The sequence below is a fragment of the Carcharhinus amblyrhynchos genome, chromosome 10 (genome assembly GCF_965287045.1).
Source record: "Carcharhinus amblyrhynchos chromosome 10, sCarAmb.v2.hapA, whole genome shotgun sequence".
In the NCBI taxonomy this organism is placed as follows: domain Eukaryota; kingdom Metazoa; phylum Chordata; class Chondrichthyes; order Carcharhiniformes; family Carcharhinidae; genus Carcharhinus; species Carcharhinus amblyrhynchos.
In genome coordinates, this window is record NC_137333.1 from 77,502,123 (window position 1) to 77,524,623 (window position 22,501).

At 41.9% G+C, this 22,501-nt stretch overlaps 1 protein-coding gene across 2 annotated transcripts in view; it reads right to left on the bottom strand.

Annotated features, from left to right (window-relative positions):
* LOC145349090 (protocadherin Fat 4) overlaps positions 1-22,501 on the bottom strand; it is a 174,709-nt gene that overhangs the window by 9,349 nt on the left and 142,859 nt on the right. For both annotated transcript variants that reach the window (XM_080197421.1, XM_080197420.1), the window contains exons 13-15: positions 20,594-20,718; positions 12,713-12,936; positions 7,452-7,713 (exon numbers count right to left, since the gene is read on the bottom strand). In XM_080197421.1, the coding sequence (XP_080053547.1) occupies positions 7,452-7,713; positions 12,713-12,936; positions 20,594-20,718 (611 nt within the window). The remainder of the gene's footprint in view (positions 1-7,451; positions 7,714-12,712; positions 12,937-20,593; positions 20,719-22,501) is intronic.

The window sequence follows — 22,501 nt, forward strand, 5'->3', positions numbered from 1 at the left end:
ATTTGCCTGGATGGGTGCGTCATCTCAAGAAGATTGTCCCCATTCAGGACAAAGTTGTCTTCCTGATTAGCCCCTTTGCCTAGACTTCACATCCACCTCGTCCACCACTGGTTCATCGCCATTGTTGTCCGTACCATCCATACATTGGGTCAGAATTGTGGAATTCCCTTACATAGTACCACCCACCATGATAACATGATCAGCACGGTGATTAAAGCGATTCAAGGAGAAGGAGCATCACCTACCTCTCAGAGTAATAAGGGCTGAGCAGTGAAATGTAACTTTATTGGTGTTAACCACATCTAAAGAACAAATACATGAACTAAATAAATCCAAACTGTCTGCCTCCTCTTCTAAGCCTATGTGGGACACCTTGCCTGCCTCAACCAGTACACTCAATTCCACAACAATTTCACAGAACAAACTGTTGGCTTAGCTTCTCCAATTCCATTTGAAGCATTTAACTGCCTCCCTAATTGCAGATCATAGCTGAATTAGAGGATTAATGTTGTTCCATTTTCATTGGCGAGCTCTCTGTATGGGAGAGAAAGGCCACATATCAGCAGCCAGACTGAAATTAGCAACATTTTGTGTAAACTAGTCTCTCAAATTCTTTAGTAATTCATAGTTAGTTTCTGAATAACACATCAGCAGCATATGCAATGCTACACTGATTAATATTATGCTACACTGATGAATAATATATTATTTTCAGCCTTACAAATATTTTACATTTTGCGCTTTTTAAATGAGCTTCCTTCTCATTGTACCTCAGTTGAACATTATTAAATTTTATAATAACTTTCGATTTCCGTAAATAGAAATCTAAATACCAAGACTGTTTCAACCCACATAAATTATAGTTCTTTGTGCTTGCTGTCAACACTGGGAATATATAGCAGACTTTCTTCTTGAAAGCAAAAATGCACTTGACAAAAATGGCAATTCAAATACTGTATAAGGTAGCCTCGGGTTAGATGGCCTTCAAAGACTACTCATTCAACATATCCGCATGATGTCCTTGAGAACTATGACTATTTGCATGCAGATGAGTAGCAGCAAGGAGAGGCACGGTTTGGTTATGGAGTATTCACTAAGGGCACGTACTCATTCCTAATGCTCATGTTCTGAAAATTACACATCTTTTATCCTATGGAGTGGTGCCTTGGAGTATTGAGCTTTTTACATAAATGAGGAAACAAAGCGCATTTGATCTAATCTGATTTATTTAAAAGACACATTTAGATACTTTCAACATTCAGCAGTTATTTCCATTGGACAACCATCTCAACCAAGACAATGAAATCCAGCTGATTTTAGTGATTTGTCTCACTATTTTACTTTACTGTTTACATAAATACCTATATTTGTAATGCTGGGTGACAAAATATATTAGGAATGAAGGTAATAATTTGATCAGTGTTCCAAAATAGTATTTTCAATGTACTGATAAGCAAAATTGTGTTGAAATGCTACAAAGCACCCTGCCATCATATAATCCTGTCTCCACTTACCTGATGAAGGAGTGACGCTCCGAAAACTCGTGCTACCAAATAAACCTGTCGGACTTTAATCTAGTGTTATGAGACTACTTACTGTGCCTACCCCAGTCCAATGCCAGCAACTCCATGTTAATGATACTCATTATATAAAGAGAGATTGCCAAGACCTAGAGGAATAAGCATTTTCACATTGATGTCATCGTAACCACGAAGTAGTCTACACATCTATTATCTACAAATAAAAAAGTTGAGTTTCTAGAATTGTAATTGTAAATAATTTACCTAATTTATGGTTTAAGTGGACTGTGCAACGCAATGCTATGAGCTATCATCTGTTTCTCACTTGTTCCTTGACCATGTGTAAACATTTCTAGGTGTCCAGATCACCAACAACCTGTTCTGCTCCCTCCATTCTGACACTGTAGTTAAGAAAGCCCACCAATGCCTCTACTTTCTCAGGAGGCTAAGGAAATTTGGCATGTCCTCTATGATGCGCACCAACACTTACAGATGCACCATAGAAAGCATCCTTTCTTGTATCACAGCTTGGTATGACTCCCGCTCTGTCCAAGACCACAAGAAACTACAAAGGGTCTTGAATGAAGCTCAGTCCATCACTCAAACCATCTTCCCATCCATTTACTCAGCACTTCCTGCTGCCTTGGCAAAGCAGCCAGCAAAATCAAGGACCCCACACACCTCGGTCATACCCTCTTCCACCTTCTTCCATTGGAAAAATGACACAAAAGTCTGAGGTCACGTACCAACCAACTCATGAGCAGCTTCTTCCCTGTAGCCATCAGACTTTTGAATGGACCTACCTTATATTAAGTTGATTTTTCTCAACACCCTAATTATAACTGTATCACTACATTCTGCACCTTGTCCTATATACAGCATGCTTTGTCTGTATGGTTGACAAGAAACAATAATTTTCACTGTATACTAATACATGTGACAATAATAAATCAAAAAAACTCTTCATGTTGATCCACAAGTGGAATATAAAGCTTAAATTGATCACTTATTCTGCCTGATCTGCTGAGTGCTTCCAACCTTTTCTGTTATTGTTTCGGATTTCCAGTGTCTACAGTTTTTCTGATCCTTGTCACATATACTGCTTAAACCACATGCTAATTGAACAATTAAAATGCTAAAGGTTAGAATTTGACTTTAAATGGAAAGTGAAAAAATGGCTCTGGGAATGTCTATGGATCTTTCCATTATTGTTTTGTCTCTACAAGATATGGAAAATATACGTGGCGTGGAATAAATACTGCTTTCAGAATTCAATTTATATATTCCTATACTATCTATAAATTGCTCAAGTTTTCCATTCATCAATTAAAATGTAAAGTGTTGGACATTCTCCTACTAATCTATTTTTCAGTTGTTGGTCTAATTACTAATACTGTATTACAAGCTAGCATGAACTACCTAAGAAGACAACTGTGGCTTAATTGCAGTTGTTCCCTCAGTAGAAATAATACAAATCACAGGATTATCATAAAATAACAAAGCTAATTTCGTTTGGTTTTCTTTCATCAAGCTCTTGGGAATACTCCCTCATGAAGACTTTCTAAGATAGCAGAATTTGTACACGTTTACCTGACATGTTTTCCTTCCTAATCAGCAACCTTTCTATCCTACTCACAAGGGCAATGATAGTCTTGTGATCTTAATTACTCCATCCCTCCCATTTCATCATTATAACAGTCATACTTAGAATGGAAATATTTTCTGCTTCCTCTTCTAACTTCCCCTCCTCCACATCTCCCTGCTGCCATGGGAACCCTAGCCCATGAATTCATCTCTTGGCTGTACAAAGTTATGAAATAAGAGTCTATGTAGGCCATTCGCCCCCTCAACCCTGCTCTGTCATGCAATAAGATCATGGTTGATGTGTTTGTCTTTCAAATTCCACACTCTAATCTACCCTGATAACCTCTGATTCCCTTGCCTAACAAGAAACTTATACTGCCTTCTGAAGCAGAGAGTTCCAAAGTCGTACAACCCTCAGAGAGAAAAGATTATCTTTCTCATTTTCGTAAAAGGGCAAATCCTAATTTTAAAACAGTTCCTTTTAGTTTTAGAGATACCCACAAGAAGAAAAATCCTTTCCACATCCACGTTACACCGTTCAGTGTTTTGTAAACTTCAGCCAAGTCATCCATCACACATCTGACATCTCGAAAGCTCTTTCTGTTCTTTCTGTCTCAACCCTAAAAAAGTTTCAGCTGATAGTGGCATTTAAGGGGTATCTAGACAAATACAGAAATAGGATGGGAATAAAAGGATACAGACTCCGTAAGTGCATACGGTTTTAGTTTAGGCAGGCATCATGATCGGCACAGGCTTGAAGGGCCAAGGGCCCGTTCCTGTACGGTACTGTTCTTTGTTCTTTGATCTAAAGCACTGTTGCCTATTGCCCCATCTGCACAAAGTTCACCATTTCCATCATCCTCTCCAAACTCCACTGGCCCCTTCTCTCATTAAGTAAAAATTCTTGTATTCACTTTGAAATCCCGCCATGACCTTATCCTGCCCTATATTAGTGATTTTCACCTGCCTTATATTCCTGTATACCCACTATTCTTCCAATATCCGTTTTTTTCATTTACTCTATTGATGACTGCTTGATTGGCCATTAAAGTACTGTTTCTAAGTCCCAGTTCCCCCTGATATTCCACTTCCCTCCCTGTTTTTGCAACCCTTCTCTTTCTATTTCTCCTCCAGTTTCACTTCCCCTTTCCCTCTCCTGTTTAACCTTAGTCCCGCTTTTACATTCTTACTGTTAAGTGCGTGAGCAAATCTTCTTGCATATGAAGGGTATAGCATTGCATAGAATTTATAACACAAAAATTGGGCATTTAGACCTGTTAGTCCATGTCAGTGTTTCACACGAGTCTCCTCCTACCTGTCTTCATCTAACTATCAGCATAACTTCTATTTAGTTCTTCCTCACAGACTATGGAAATGCAAATAGTTTGCTCTGTACATATACTCTATTTTTCCCATTTGGCAATAAATATTAGAGTTAAATATTCAAACATTGCCTCCCATTCATTGCCAATAAATATTTAGAACTCTATAATGGCCTCTCTTAATTTACCACTTATGCATGTTGTGGGAACTTTCAAGCTGTTAGCTAGTCTATTTATAGAGATATGATATAATAATAGTGGACATCATTAAAATACCCTTCAAAGTTGCTACGATACTCACTAAAATTAACTAAAATAAATGTGGCTTTTTAAAAAGTCCCCACACTTAAAAACCAAATATAAATCTAATTCCAACAGTGAGGGAGATACATTATCTCACAAATCATAAACAGAGGTTCAATTGTTCCCTACTGAATGTTGTTTTATGTCAAGAGGATTTAAGTTTGACGTTGCAAGCATCATTCTTGGGAGCATGGAGAGTCAATACAAAATATTGGATAAACATGGAAAGACAATATGAAATAAGGGGAAACATGGAAAGACAATCTAAGCATGAAGAAGGAACTAAAAGAAATCCTTATTAGTCAAGAAATTGTACTGGGGAAATTGATGGGATTAGCCCCTGGGGCCTGATGCTCTGCAGCATTGAATACTCAAGGAAGTGGCCCTGGAAGTAGTGGATGCATTGGTGATCATTTTCCAGCATTCTATAGACTCTGGATGAGTTCCAGTGGATTGGAGAGTAGCTAATGTAACCTACTTCTTAAAAAAGGAGGGAGAGAGAAAACGGGGAATTATAGACCAGTTAGCCTGACATCAGTGGTGGGGAAATGCTGGAGTCAATTATTAAGGATGCAATAACTGGGCATTTGGAAAGGATAGGTCCAAGTCAGCATGGATTCACTAAAGGGAAATCGTACTTAACAAATCCTCTGGAATTTTTTTGAGGACATGACCAGTAGAGTGAACAAGGGCGAACCGGTGGACTTTGTGCATCTGGACTTTCAAAAGGCTTTTGACAAGGTCCCACACAAGAGATTAGTGAGCAAAATTAAAGCTCATGGTATTGGGGTAATGTATTGATGTGGATAGAGAACTGGTTGGCAGACAGGAAGCAGAGAGTGGGAATAAATGTGTCCTTTTCAGAGTGGCAGGCAGAGACTAGTGGGGTACCGCAGGGTTCAGTGTTGGGACCTTAACTATTTGTAGTATACATTAATGATTTGGACGAAGGAATTGAATGCAATATCTCCAAATTTGTAGATGACACTAAGCTGGCTGGCAGTGTGTGCCGTGAGGAGAATGGTAAAAGCTGCAGGTTCTCTTGAAAAGGCTGGTTGAGTGAGCAAATACTTGGCAATTGTAATATAATGTGGTTAAATATGAAGTTAGTCACATTGGTGGCAAAAACGGAAGGAAGATTATTATATGAATGATGGAAGTTTTGGAAAAGAGGAAATGCAATGTAACCTAGGTGTCATGGTGGAATAGTCACTGAAGGTTGGCATGCAGGTAAAACAGGCAGTGAGGAAAGCTAATGGCGTGCTGGCCTTCACAGCAAGAGGATTAGAGTCTAGGAGTAAGGATGCCATGATGCAGTTATACAGGGCCTTGGTGAGGCCACACCTTGAGTATTGTGTGCAGTTTTGGTTTCCTAATCTGAGGAAGGACATTCTTGCTATTGAGGGAATCCAGAGAAAGTTCACCAGACTGATTCCTGGAATGGCAGGGCTGACATATGAGGAGAGATTGGGTCGACAGGGCTTGTACCACTGGAATTTAGAAGAATGAGAGGGAATTTCATAGAAACATATAAAATCCTGATGGGACTGGACAGGCTAGATTCCAGAAAGATGTTCCCAATGTTGGGGAAGCCCAGAACTAGGGATCACAATCTAAGAATAAGGAGTAAGCCATTCAGGACTGAGATGAGGCAGAATTTCTTCACTCAGGAAGATGTGAACCTGTGGAATTCCCTACCACAGAAAGCTGTTGGGGCCAGTTCATTAGACATGTTCAAGAGAGAGTGGAATGGCCCTTGTGGCTAAAGGGATCTAGGGGTATGAAGAGAAAGCGAGAATGGGATACTAAAAGTGCATGATCAACCATGATCATATTGAATGGTAGTGCAGGCTCAAAGGGCCAAATGGCCTACTCCTGCACCTATTTTCTATGTTTCTGTAAAATAAGGGGAAAACATGGAGAAACAATATAAAATATAAAATAAGGGGTAAAATTCATAAGGGGGTGCAGGAGCAGAGGGTATAAATGCATATAGATCATTGATTGTGGCAGGGCAGGTAGAGAGAACAATTAATAAATCATACAGTATCCCGAGCTTTATTAACAGAGGCATAGAATGCAAGAGCAAGGAGGTTACACAAACTTATACAACCACGAGTTAGACCTCAGCTGGAATATTGTATACAGTCCTGGGTGCCATACTGCAGAAAGGATGTGAATGCATTGGAGAGAGTGCAGAAGAGGTTTACAAGAATGGTTCCAGGGATGAGAAACTTGAGTTATGAGGATAAATTGGAGATGTTGGAACTGTTCCCCTAGGAGAGAAGAAAGGTCAGGAGAGATTCAAAATCATGAGGGGCTAGAAAGAGTGGATAGGAAGAAACTCCCTACTTGTGAACGGATCAGGGATGAAAGGGGATAGATTTAAGGTGATCTGCAAAAGAAGCAAATGTAACGTGAGAAAAATCTTTTTCTTATGACATGTGGTTTGGGATCTGGAATGTACTGCCTGGAAGTGTGGTGGAAACAGATTCAATTGAGGCATTTAAGAGAGCATTAGATGATTCATTGAATAGAAGCAATGTGCAGAGGTATGGGGAAAAGGCAGGAGAATGGCACTAAGTGATAATGTTCATTTGGGGAGTTGGTGTGGACATAGTGGGCCAAATGGCCACCTCTGCGCCATGATAACTTTGTGGTTCTGTGAGTTAATAAAACTTCATGAAAAAAAATCATAGCATTAATATCAACAATACTTTACCTTGTTCATTGGGATGATTAAACTTTGACACCGGTGTTTGCCCCAAAGATATGGTGGAGATCTGAGTCCCACCCACGTTATGAGTGGGATGTGTGATGTTTTTCAGGTGCTTTTTGTCAAGAATCAACCTAGTGACTAAGTCATTGCTCTCCATTTTGAATGTGTGCCACTTTCCATCAGAAACAGAGATATCTGGCAAATAATGCTTCATGAAACCTACAGAGCTGGCAGCAGAAATGTAGTTTATCCGTCCATCCATAATCTGAAAATAAATGGTAAATAACATTACATTTCAGACATTTTTATTTTTGTGTTTAGTTTTAAATGCTATTCTTGTCTCTGCTTGTTGCCATTGAAAGTCATTAATATCAATCGTCCTCCTTTAAGATATGGAGGGGATTGCTCTGCATTCACTGCTATTCTGATCCATTACTGGGAAACAAATGCACTCTCATTTACTGAAACAAATACATCCAGATTTCTCTTTTCTCTCTTTAAGTACTTGGGTTCCATTGTGTGGATGATGGCACGTGGACCGAACATGCCAGATGGGCTCCAGTAGAGGTAATCCTAGGATTTAAACTAATGCCATCTGTTTTGGTGGCTGCATTCTGCAGCCCTGCTTATCTTCATATTAATTAAAGCTGTCTTTACTTTCAAATAAAGCGTGTTTTTAGTGAATTTTAATCAACATGAGGAATTATCATAGTATATTGCATGTGCTCTTGTTCAATTGGCCTTCTCAAAATCAGATTCCGGTTCTTGTTAGGCCAACAAAATTACCGGAAGATGAACTTGCGCTTAATTTTCATGTACCCGCTTCCCGGTGGGCAGCACGTTGGCACAGATAGCACTGCTGCCTCTCAGCGCCAGGGACCCAGATTCAATTACATGACTGTAAGGAGTTTGCACGTTCTCCCCGTGTCTGCGTGGGTTTCCTCCCATGGTCCAAAGATGTGCAGATGTGGATTGCCAATGGTAAATTTTCCAATTGTATCCAAAAGTGTGTAGGTGGATTAGCCGTGGTAAATGCCTGGGGTTATGGGGATAGGATGAAGGGGAGGGCCTGGGTGGGATGAGAGTCAGTGTAGAATGGATGCAATGTAGCGTTTCTATGATTCCTCAAAAAATGTTGGCATTGGCAGATACCTTGCAGCCATTTTGGTTGAAATAATGGAAATGTAAAATGCAAGGAAAACAATTTAAGAAGTGGTTAGTTAGTTTACCACTGAATGTTGAATAAATGTGCTTAGATGTGAAAATGAGAACGAATGTCACAGACACGTGTTGTAGATATTGTGCAAAATTTTTTGGATGGCTGGGGCTTATCTCCAACCGTTTGGAGAGTTGACGGGGTCCAACAGACTTGCTGCTATTTTGCACTCTAAAGACAGTTAGTTTGCAGCAAGCAGGACTTCCATCAATGATAGGATTGGCCGTTAGCTCGCTAAACCCTCCAGGTACAGCACTGCAGTGGCTGGAAGAGGCACTGCAGCGACACACCTGGGACCAAGTGTCAGGGCATGGAGGCCAGGTAAGTAGTAGACGTTCTGGTGAGGGGAGGGTAGTACAGTGATGGGGGGGGGAGGTTACAAGGTGGAGGGGTACGTTTGGGGTCCCCAGGGATAGGTCGGGGCGGGCAAGGGAGGTCTGGAGGGAAGTCTGCAGGACTCCAGACCTTCATGGAAAGGTACCCACCATCAGCTTCTGACGGAGGTGCCCCCCCCACCCCCCACTTTCCTGCCCAAAATAACAGATTTGAAAAATTTTCTATTCCTCCCTGATGTCATCCACACAGCTGGGTGGGAAAGGGAAAAGGCCCTCAAGTGGCTATTATGTGATCACTTCAGAGCCTTAATTGGAGCAAGGGCAATCTTCCACATCCCACTATCCTGATCCTGCCCACCCCACTGTAAAATTGCTTCCAGATCCAGTCAAGTGGGATCCTGGAGGGAATCCCATCTGTGATATTTCACACCAACCCCCCCCAACCCTGAGCAGGTTTGAGATGTGGGCCATCATTTGGTAACTTGGCAATGGTATTTGAAATACTGCTTCTACTCTGCAATAACAATAACCTCAACCTCAGAACAATATTGGTGTAACACTTCTACAGTTCCTTTTGGATTGAAATGTTATCTTAGTGCCCTGAGCCCATTAGCTACAGGGTTCAAGCTATTTAAAGTTGTAGCTTTACAACAGGCAGATAGAGCAGATTCTCACTCTTTTGCTATAGGTTGCACTCAAACCTACATTCTCTTGATATCTGACCTACAGGGTCAGACTGTGCTGCACCATCTCATGCATTTTGTAAGTTTGCACTGTAATATTTTCCTGGGTAATAGTTCATGTTTATCCAGCTTTTCATTCCATGCATTCCATACGGCACAACACAGTGACAGCGCCAGGGACCCAGGTTCGATTCCTGGCTTGGATCACTGTTTATACAGAGTCTGCATGTCCTCCGCATGTCTGCATGGGTTTCCTTTGGGTGCTCCAGTTTCTTCCCACAGTCCAAAAGACTTGCTGGTTAGGTGCATTGGCCAAGCTAAATTCTCCCTCAGTGTATCCGAACAGGTGCCAGAATGTGGTGACTAGGGGATTTTCACAGTAACTTCATTGCAGTTGATGTGAGCCTTACTTGTGACACTAATAAATAAGCTTAAAAATATATGATCACAGTAATGATTGAAGTGAATATTGACCCTCAAAAATGGTTGGGATTGGCTTAGATGTTAGAAATGTTTTAAATCCCAAATCAGAGTCCCCACCCATCCACTTGCAGGTTGCATGGAAGCGGGGCAAGGGACAAGCAATGAATCCAGGAGGTGGATTGGCATTTTAAATATATTGATGAGACCAGCAACATCTAATTTAACCTGCTTTGCAGCTCTGACCTAAGTTACAAATGACCTTCTACATGACTGTAAATTTTTTCTCCTCTTTCTTCTCAACCTCTCATCTGCTTTTGACATGCTTGATCACATCATCTTCCTCTAAGACTTCACCAGCACTGTTCAGCTGTCTGGGCCTGCTCTCACCTGCTTCCATTCTTATCTCTTTAATAGTGGCCAGAGAATCACCTTGAATGCTTTATCTTGCTGCTCCTGTAACAACACCTCTACGTCAGCCTAAAGCTCTTTTCTTGGCCCCCTCCTACCTCTGATCTCATTACTGCTCCTACGTTACATCATCGCAAAATACAGCATTAGCTTTCCCAGGTACACTGGTGATATCTAGCTCGATTTCACCGACACCCCCGCACCCACCCCCCGGCACCTCCACTCTTCCACTGTTGCTAAACTATCAGACTGTTTATCCAAAATTCTAGACGAGCAGAAATTTCCTCCGACTAAATATTGGGAAGAATCATAGGATCCCTACACTGCAGAAGGAGGCCGCTTGGCCCATCGAGCCTGCACCAACCACAATCCCAGCCAGGATCTATCCCCATAACCCCATGCATGTACCCTAGCTAATCCCCCTGGCACTAAGGGGCAATTTGGCATGGCCAATCAACCTAACCTGGCAGTGGATTTGGTGGTAAGGAGATTTCATTTGTGGTGTTGCTTGAGTCAATGGCTTCAGTCTCCTGAATATTTAATTTTGTCTCAACCTGGACTGGAGATCAGATAAGCAGTCTGAAAGCACAGAGGCAATGAGCGAGCTGCTGGAGAGGTACAGCTGGGTGTCCTTTAGCATACGTGTGGAACTTGAGATTGTATTTTTGGATGTTATCGCTAAGGGGCAACATCTGGTTGAGAAATTGGAGGGGCCAAAGTCAGACCTTTGGCAAACACAGAGGTAATGATTCAAGGTCAAAGAGAGATTATTGCAGGAGATTCACAGGCTACACATGGGAAGGTAAGAATGGCGTCAGGTATGGGCAGTATCAGTCAATGCTTGCCTGAGAGCCTCCAATATTCCTAAACTTCAGCTTATCCAGAATTCTGCTATCCTAGTCAAATGTGAAGCAAGCACTGTACCTCTATCATCCATATCATTGCTGACATGATCCCCCAACTCCTCTAATATAGATCCTTCTGCTGTTAAAATTCTTTCAAGATCTCGTACATGCATACCTCTATAAATTCCTCTGGCATTACAATTCTCCCTGCAGAATTCTCCTTTCTTCTGACTGTGGCCCTTTTTTTCTTTATTCTTTCATGGGATATGGGATCCCTGACAAACACCAGCATTTGTTGCCCATCCCGAATTGCCCTTGAATTGAGGAGCTTGCTGGGCCAGTTCAGAGGGACAAATGAGAGTTAACCACATTGCCGTGGATTTGGAGTCACATGTAGGCCAGACCTGGTAAAGATGGCAGATCTATTTCCCTATAGGAGATTGGTAAACCAGGTGAGTTTTTAAGACAGTGAACAATAATTTCATATCACCGTTATGGCTTTCAATTCCAGATTTATTAGCTGAACCCAAATTTCAATGTGCACAGAATGTTAACCTGGCCCTCTGGATTACTAATCCAGTGACATTACCACCAGGCCACCAATTCCCCACTTTAGTGCACCTCTTCACAACACCAGTGTGCCTTCAACCACTTAAGTGCCACACTCAGGCATCCTCTTCCTAATTCATCCCAGCTCCCTCTCCCTATTTATGACCTTCCTCCATACAGACCTCTTTGATCCAGCCTTTTGTTATCGCTCCAAATCGCAGAATCCTACTGTGTAGGAAGAGGCCATTCGGTCCATCAAGTCTGCACCAACCACAAATCCACTCAAGCCCTATCCCATGTATTTGTCCTAGCTAATTCCCCTGACACTAAGAGGCAATTTAGCATGGGTAATCCACTTAACCCGTACATCTTTGGACAGTGGGAGGAAACTGGAGCAACTGGAGGAAACCCATTCAGATATAGGGAGAACGTGCACAGGCAGTGACCCAAGCCCAGAATGGAACCCAGGTCCCAGGTGCTGTGAGGCAGCAGTGCTAACCACTGTGCCACCACGCTGTCCTGATGTCTCCATCTTTTATTCATTGTTTTCTGATTATGCCTCTGAAACTACATAAATGTTAGTGATTATTGTTGTTATAAAATGACAGCACATGTGACCCCAGCTTGTTGAACCAAATAACATGAAAAAAATTTTGGACACAAATGCAGCAAGAAAGGACTATGCTGTAATTCAATAATAGTACTTAATGTTCGTAATGTGAGTGCATCTGTACTTCAAATCGCTGAAGAAGATAATTTATTATTTAGTTAATTTTATTGATTACAACCCTGAAAACAAGTTTACCTTGACAGTGGTATTGTTGATACTTCCTTGTATGTAGAGCAATATTCCTTCCGATGAGTGTGTCCTGAACTGTATTTCGATGCTGCTGGTGTCTCTATCTCCTTTTCGATTTTGTTTTCTCTTGATATGGTTCGTCAGTAATTGTTCCCGTTTATAACTTTCTTTAATGAGATAATCCAGATGAAATTGTCCGTTCAGATTTATTGCTGTATCTGGGGAAATATCTGCGTTGGAGGATATATTGTTAAATTCATCGTAGCAGTCACACAACCACAACTACATTCACCCCAATCACGTTCTCTCATCCACAAAGGATACACATGTCAGCACACTGCCTTGACCCTCAGATCACCTTCTCTATCTCTTCCTGTTCAGGATTTTCTTTTCTAGGATCTAGAAATTCCCATGTTCGCCCTGACTGCCTCGCTTGCATTCCTTAATCACCTCTGAACTTGTATAAACTTTCCCCCCAACCCCAGTTCCAAGTCTAGGTGCACAGTCTCAGGTCCCTATTGCCCATAAACTGTCCACATTTCTACCTGTGAGCCTTTGATAACTGTCTGAACTCACCCCCTTCACAGCACCAAAGGAGGCCATTTGATCCATCATGTCTATTTCATATTCTTCAGTGTAACATAATAACAGAATACTTCTCCCCCCTTCTTGCTAACTTGCTCTGTGTTGTAAATGTCCAAACTAATTTTATAAGTTGAGCATTTTAATATAAGAAAATAAGCTCAAGAACATTAAGAACAGAGAGATGCAGAAGTCCCACACATCCCTGTCCTTGCCTCAGCTCATCTACTGCTGAAGTCCCCATTCATGCTTTTGTCACTCCCAGATTTGTCTGTGCCAATGGTTTGAAGTTGGTCTGCCATCTTCTATCGTCTGTACTGCTCATCTGCAGCTCCGTTGACTCATGACTTGCATAAAAGCCCAATCCCCATTACCCCGACTCTCGCTGCCCTGAATTGATCATAAAGATCATAAAGAGTGGGAGCAGAAGGAGGCCATTCAGGCCATCGTGCCTACTCCACTATTCAATAACATGATGGATGATCTGATTGTGGCCTTCAATCCACTTTCCTGCCTGTCCCCCCCACTCATAACCCTTGTAAGAAGTGTCACAATACCAGATTAAAGTCCAACAGGTTTATCTGGTAGCACGAGCTTTTGGAGCACTGCTCCTTCATCAGGTGAGTGGGAGTTGGGTTCACAACAGAGCATGTATAGACACAGACTTAATTACAAGATAATAGTTAGAATCAAGTTTTAACAGGTTATTAAGTCTTTACAGGTGCAGACAATGCAAGTGGAGAGAAGGTTAAGCACAGGTTAAAGAGGTATGAATTGTCTCAAACCAGGACCGTTAGTGAGATTTTGCAAGCCCAGGCATGTTGTGGGGGTTACAGGTAGTGTGATATGAGCCCAAGGTCCTGTTTGAGGCTTCTACTGTGGCGCATCAGAAATGTTGATCAATGAGTCAAGCACCATATTCTAGAGGCAGCTAAATATAGCACTTGGGGCAAATGGGATCAAAGGTTATGGGGAGAAAGCAGGATTAGGCTATTGAATTGGACTATTAGCCATGATTGTGATGAATGGCGAAGCAGGCTCGAAGGGCCAAATGGCCTCCTCCTACTCCTATCTTCAATGTTTCTACGTAAACTGTACCATCTAGTTTTAGATTCGTCTACAAGGGAAGAGTCCCTCAGAATCTGACATGTTTCAATAAGACCACCTCTCATTCTTCTAAATTCTAGTAAGCACAGACCCAACCTGCTCAGCCTTTTGTCATAACGCCTTCATCTCAGGAATCAGCCTAGCGAACCTTCCCTGAACTGCCTTCAATGCAATTATGGGGTGGATTTTACTGTCTCACCCACCACAGGAATTGGAGTGGGTGAGGGGCGGATCACGGAAATGTCTGTTGACCTCGGGCAAGATTTTCCAGTTTTGGGCAAGCGTGACCGAAGAATCCCACCCCACATCCTTCCTTAAGTAAGGAGACCAAAAGCATTTGGGAGAGACGTCATCCGAGTGAGTATATTTGGGAATTTGGAGCAAAGTGGGAATTGCACTGAAAGTGGTCTTGCCCTGCTGCAGGAGTAGATGCTACAAGGGAGAGAGTTGATGGGTTGGTTGTGGGTATGTTTTGTTTACCCAATAAAAAGCTGCATTAAGGGAAATTAAGAGTCCTAGGTTTTTAAAACATAACTTAAATAATTTTCTGCTGGGAATAAATTTAATGTAAGAGTCTTTTACTAACGTATGACAGGGAAACTCAGTCCAGAGTTTTGCATGGCCTGCAGTATGTGGGAACTCAGACTTTTTGCAAGTCTGGATGATTGCATAAGCAGGAAGTGCTATTGGTTTGACCAGTTTGACAGCCCGGTTCTGGTATTTAAGAGTGGGTGGAAGCATAGTGGAGGCTGAGAGGTTTGTGCATAGCACATTGTTCGATGAGGTCACCCCGCATTAAGTGCAGTCAGAGAGCGAATGTGTCACCTCTAGCCAGAAGAAGAGAGATAGCAGGTAGTCGGGAAAACCCCATTGTGCATCTTACTCAAGAACTGTTTCTTGCTGTTGGAAAATGGTGAAGATGACAGTTCCTCTGGGGCGTGCAGGCAGATCCAAATTCACGGCACTGTGAGTGGCTCAGCTGCACAAAGCGGAGAGGAGTAAGAGTGGAGAAGCAATATTGATAGGAGACCCAATGGTGAGGGGTGCAGACAAGTGTTTCTGCAGCTGCAGGATGATGTGTTACCACCCCGGTGTCAGGATCAAAGATGTCATTGAATGGCTGCAGGGTGTTCTGAAGGGGGAGGGTGAACAGGCAAAGATTGTGGCTCACATTGGTGACAAAGACATAGGTAGAGAGAGGGATAAGGTCCTGCAGCAAAAATTTAGGGAGTTAAGTAGCAGACTGAAAAGCAGGACTGTGAAGGTAGTAATCACTGGATTACTCTCAGTGCCATTGTTCGTAAGAATAGAAAGAGGAGGATAGAGCAGATGAATGTGTGGCTGAAGGGAAGGTGTACAAGGGAGGGCTTTAGATTCCTGGATCACTGGGCCCATTTCTAGAGAAGGTGGGACCTGTACAAGTTGGACAGGTTGCATCTGAACTGGAATGGGATCAACATCCTTGTGGGGAGGTTTGCGGTGTTCTTGGGGGAGAGCTTAAACTAATTTGGCAGGGGGGTGGGTTATGGACTAGAGGTACTTTAGGGGTGATGCACAGCCAAATCAAAAAAAAATAAGAAGGCAGATCAGAGATAGACATGTTAAGGCACAAGGGAATATGGCAAGGCTGGATGGCATTCCTTTAAATGCAAGGAGTCTTATGGTTAAGCCAGTTAAACTGAGGGCATTAATTAACACATGGAAGTATGATATTATTGCGTGGTGAGGAATGGTTGTTCAATATTCCAGGATATATGATCATCAAGCATGGGCGGTGGAATGTAACAGAGGAGGTGTCGCAATATTAATCAAGGAATCAATTACCACAGTGCGGAGGAATGATATCTTAGCAGGCTCCTTAATTGAGGCCATATGGGTGGAACTTATAAACTAAAAGGGGGCAAACACATTACTAGGAGTGTACTTAGACCCCCAGTGAGGGAGAGATAGCAGAGCAGATATGTAGGCAAATTTCAGTAAAGTGTGAAAACAATAGGGTAATAATAGTAGGGGATTTCAACTTTCCCAAGATTAATGGGGATAGAAAAAATGTGAAAGGCTTAGAAGGGGCAGAATTTTTAACATGCATCCAGGAGAGCTCTTTGGATCAGTATGTAGGAAATGCTACACAGGAGAGGGGCAGTACCTGATGAAATTTTAGGGAATGAAGTGGGCAGGTAGTGGAAGTGTCAGGAGGAGCATTTTGATGATAGTGATCATAATTTGGTAAGATTTGAGGTAGTTATGGAAAAGGATAAAGATGGATCAGAAACAAAGGTTCTGAATTTGGTGAAGGCTGATTTTAATAGGATAAAACAAGATCTGGCCAAAGCGGACTATGAACAGCTACTTGTAGGAAAATGCACATCAGACCAGTGGGAGTCAAAAGTTTAAAGTTTTTTAAAGTTTACTTATTTACATTAACATTGCAATGAAGTTACTGTGAAAATCCCTTCGAAAATAGAAATATTACAAAGCCAACATGTTCCCATACAATAAAGGGAGGGGCCAAAACATCCAGATAAGCCTGGATGTTCAGGGATATACATGTTGGATGGAAAAGAAGGAAGGTTTATGGCAGATACGGGGGGCTCTAAACATTGGATGCCCGAGAGGAGTATAGAAAGTGCAGGGGATACTTGATAAAGAAATTAGGAGAATGAGGATGCTGCCTGGTTTGGAGGATAGGTCTTATGAGGAAAGGTTGAGGGAGTGGAGGAGGATGAGAGGCAACTTAATACTGGTTTATAAGATGATGAGGGGGATAGATCGAGTGGATGTGCAGAGACTATTTCCTCGGTGGATGTAGCTGTTACTAGGGGGCATAACTATAAGGTTCATGGTGGGAGATATAGGAGGGATATCCAAGGTAGATTCTTTACTCTGTGATAGTGGAGTTGGACACTTTAGGAACTTTCAAGTGGTTATTGGATAGGCACAGGGAACACATCAGAATGATAGGGAGTGGGATAGCTTGACCTTGGGTTCAGACATAGCTCGGCACAACATCGAGGGCCGAAGGGCCTGTACCGTGCTGTACTGTTCTATGTTCTATGAAGAGAGGGCCTGAAAAAGCACTGGCAGGGAAAAGAAAATTCCCAAGGTATTTTATAAGTATATTTAGGGTAGAATGAAAGAGTAGGGCCCATTCAGGACTAAAGTGGCAAGCTATGTGTGCGGAACTGAAAGACATAGGTGAAGTATTAAATAAATATTTTGCATCTGTGCTCACTAAGGAGAAGGGCAATGTAGATAAAGAAAGCAGGAAGAGACACTGTGATAAACAGATTAGCATTGAGAGGGAGGAGATGTTAATGGTTTCAACAGGTTTAAAATCTTCTCTCCTGTTGTGAAGCAGCTCAGGGACATGCTACTTCATTAGAGGCACTATGTAATTGCAAGTTGTTGCTGTGTGGGATAAATCATTTGGCCCAGGAGCTGCTAAATGTAGCTATGGATATCAGTCAGAAAGAATGGAATTCCTGACATTTTTGTCATGGTAAAGTTACACCACTCGTACGACAACAACAGAAGTAGGAGAATCAGCATTTTTTCTGGGTGCTTGCTGGGTGAACTGAGATAACTGAGGTTAACTGAGCCAAATTCCGCACACATGAGGACGGTCTCAACAGGGATCTTGGGTTCATGTCGCACTATCTGTAACCCCTGTGACTTGCCTGGGTTTGCAAAACCTCACTTACTGTACCGTCTGGAGACAATACACATCTCTTTAATCTGTGATCAGTGCTCCTTCCACTCACATTGTTGGCCACTTTAGGACTTGAACAGCAGGTTAGGTGTAAAGATTCGCATTCTAATCAGTAATCTGTAAACTATCTGTGCTTTATATGCTCTGTCTGAGGCCAGAACTCTTCATTCGCCTGACAAAGAGGTAAACCTCGAAAGCTAGTGAGTTTACTATCAAATAAATCGGTTGGACTTAAACCTGGTGTTGTCAGACTTTTTACTGTGTTTACCCCAGTCCAACGCCGGCATCTCCACATCTTAACTGAGGTTGACATTAAGGATTGACGTTAACCCAAATTAGAATGCCAAAAATCAGGTCCTCATCATTGCTCCCCAGCAACGGATGATGGGTATGATCTTATGTGGTTATTGGGTAAGGCCATGAGTGGAACCTCCATGGACATAGGCATAAAGATCAGCCATCCAGCCCCTTTAGCCTGTTTTCCCATTCTATTAAATAATGGCTGATTTGTACCTCAACCACATTTATTTGCTTTTTTTTTCCATGCCCCTCCTCCTTATTTTACCAAAGCTCTATCAATCCCAATCTTAACATGTTTAATTTGTCCAGCATCCACAGCCATTTGTTCCCACCTTTTTAACTTTAATATACATGCAATTGTATATTCCCTGCTGCAAGTATTGCCATCCCGAGACCCATTCGAGGGCACACCAAAAGTTGGGAATAATTATGCAAGTAAGATGAAACTGTAAATGAGACATGTCACAGAGTAATACTAAGCTGGAATAACACTGATTTATATTCTCAATGGACTCTTGGGGTGGAAGGTTACCGGCACATCCGCCCGAAGTTCATACGATCCTGCCTGAGGCCAACGGAGAATGCCATTCTCCGCACCTCACCCGCCCCCGGAATCAGGGCATGTGTGCCAATAAAATTCCGGCCTTTATTTCTTCCCTTTGTGTCCTTCAAAGTTGGCCATTCCTTTTGAAGTAAGGATGACAATACTGCCTCAACCTTCCAACATTACTCAGGAATGTCTTCTTAGAGGCTAGGATAGCTTTGCTTCATCTTGGAGTCAAGATGTATCCAGTACTTGGCTACCCTTCCTGAAGTACAGCTTCACATAGACAGGAAATATTTGTGGCGAATCAATAATCACACCCAAATCCCTTTCCTGTGTAACTGCTGTCAGCAGACAGTGCTCTGTACATTTTTTCTCATGTTCATTACTTCGTATTTATATCTTTAAAAGTCCATTTACCATTTTTCAGCCCATCTATCTCACTGGTTCAAATCTTTCTAAAGCTCTCATTCGATTTGTTAAGCCAGAGACTTTACTACGAGGTGGAAAGTAATTATTAGAAGCAAAAGAAGCAATTAGGGAAACGATGTTGGGTGAGCAAGACGTGTGGCATTGAATGCGGCAGGAATTGGTGCCTGTTGTTTCTAAACAACTTGCGCGCAGAATGAAACTGGTGAATGTGTGGAATTCACTACCACAGGAAGTAGTTGAGGCCAAAACATTGTCTAATTTCAAAAAGAAATGAGATATAGCTCTTGGAGCTAAAGGGATTAAGGGAAGTGGGGGAAGGGGGAATCAGGACATTGAATTCAATGATCAGCCATAATCAAAATGAATGGTGGAGCAGGCTTAAAGGGCCGAATGGCCTACTCCTGCTTTTAGTTTCTATGTAACTATGTCAGAACAAGACACTTCAGAAAGTAGTGTAGCATTTCTTTTTTGTAGACTAAGTCTGAATTCTCTGGCTGTTCATGCCCCATCACTGCTGCTGGCAAGAACAGAAAATTTGGCACTCAGTCAAATCTCCATTCACTGCAGCAGGACTGGAGAATCCCTGCACCGGCTGAGTCAGAGAATTCGGCCCTGTGTGTTGTTGGCTGACTTGCTTAGGGACCTTGTTGGTTCTGTACCAGCTTGTCTTAAACCAAGGTTCTCCTGAGCACCTCTTAATCAGGCCTGATTAAAACGTACTCCTAGCATTACACTAAGCAATGTCAAATGCATGCAATGGGCAAACTGCCCCTCAATTGCTCAAACACCAGAACAGGATCTGACTTTACAGCCAGAGGTTGTAATGTTTAATTGATGGGAAATGGAGAGTTAAATTGAATGATGTGTAAGATGAGGGATTGAACTGAAGTTGCCTATTTGCACTTTAGGTTACAACTGTCCCCACCATGTAAATTTTACAGAGTGTGAATGTGACAATGTAATTGCGCTACTGAAATTCTCATTGAGCCATCAAAACTTTGGTCTGTTAAATATGTAGTGAAAACAAACACTTTAGACCCTTTTGCTCTTATTCTATTTCCCGTTGTCTCCATATCTGTTCTACTTGGCAAATGATTTTTCAATGAATAAATGCTTTGCATTAATATACCTATATAGTAAATGTTGTAATTTAGGTCTTATTTATCATTACAATATGCTGTTACTAGTTGAAATAGTTAGAAAAAAAACCTACCTTTTTCACAGTGGGATCCAGTAAAACCTTCAGGGCATTGGCACAAGTAGAAAGACCAACGATCCAAGCAAATTCCTCCATTGAAGCATGTTTTATCCTTACAAACGCTGTCCAAATGAGTGCAACTGCAGAAACATAAAACATTGAAAACTGCAAGGCTGGAAAAGTCCATAGGTTTGGCATGTCTGTTTTTTACCAGCTGTTACTGTTGATATATTTCTCTTCAAGACTTGGCCAGCTTGACCTTGAAAAGATGGAAGCTACTGACCCCGACAACCAACCTCAGCCAGTGATTCCAAAAGCTAACCATAAGAACTAGGAACAGGAGCTGGCCACTCAGCCCCTTGAGCCTGCTCCACCATTCAATGAGATCATGGCTGATCTGATTGTCACCTCAACACCACATTCCCACCAACCCCAGATAACTTTTCACTCCTGTAAACTGGATAGTCACATGGATGGTGTGATGGCACGGTACAAAGGGCATCATGAGACTGGACTGCAGGCATTCTTTCAGTGCACGGCAGAGAGCATACAAGAACTGCTCAGTTATTGTTAATAAACAACCAATGTTGTTGGTCCCACTTATTGCAACTCAATACTTCTACAAACCCACTTGCTGATCAAAAGTCCATCTACCTCTGCTATAAAACTATTCCAAGACTTTGTATCCACTGCATTTTGAAGAAGAGTTCCAAAAATTCTCAACCCTCGGAGAGAAAATTCTTCTCTAATGTCTCTCTGTCTTAAATGCTTACCCCTAGTTCTAGATTCTCTCACAAGAAGAAGCATCCTCTCTATATCCACTCTGTCAAGGATCTCATATTTCAATCAAATCACCTTTTAATCTTCTAACCTCCAGTGGGTACAAGCCCAACCTGTCCAACCTTTCCTCATAAAACAATTCGCCTGATCCAGGCATTAGTTGAGTAAATTTTCTCTGAGCTGCTTCCAGCAAATTTACATCCATCCTTAAATAAGGAGACCAATATTGCGCACAGTACACTGGATGTGGTATTACTAGTGTCCTGTCAACTGCAGCATAACTTTCTTTGTTTTAAACTAAATTCCTCTCACAATAAATGATAACATTCTATTAGCTTTCCTAATTACTTGCTGCAGCTGCAACCTAACCTTTTGCAATTCATGTATGAGGACACCCAGATCCCTCTGTGTTTGAGAGCTCTGCAAGCTCTCACCATTTAGATAATATGCTTCTTTTTTAATTCTTATGGCCAAAGTAGACAATTTCACATTTTCCTACATTATACTCTATGTGCTAGATCTTTGACCACTTGACCTACATGTGTCCCTTTCTAATTTCCCAATGTCCTCTTCACAATTTCCTTTTCTATCTATCTTTGTGTCACCAGCAATTTTAGCAACATTTCCGAACTGTCAAAGAGGACAAAAACTCTGACTCCAGGAGCTATTAATTGTAAAAGAATGTTTTATAAAGGGAGAACAATTTTTTTCATGAAGTTGCCACCCAGGCAGCAAAAGTTGAAAATGCCTCTTTCGCTTTGTTTTGTACTCTTGTGAGCCCTGAACCAGCACCTGGAGCAGCGATAGAAAACAAAAGGGGACCAGACTGCCCCAGCAGACACCAAGCTGCTGCAATCTGCAGCTGCTTCTACTCTGGTCCAAGGGTACATGAGGTCACTGATCATGAACTCATCATGAATGAATCTTACCAGCATCCCTCCTCCCATACTCTTGGGAAGTCAACTCATAAAAGCACTTTGACCACGCACCAGAAGTTCACACAGAGGCGAGAATAATGTGTACTTATTTCTGTAATCTATTAAAGCCACATTGCTGTTAGAGATCTTAGGATGTAGAGACCGTAATCCAGGTTTTCACCATGATGGAGAGCTGAAATACCAGAACTGTCCAAAATTTATAGAT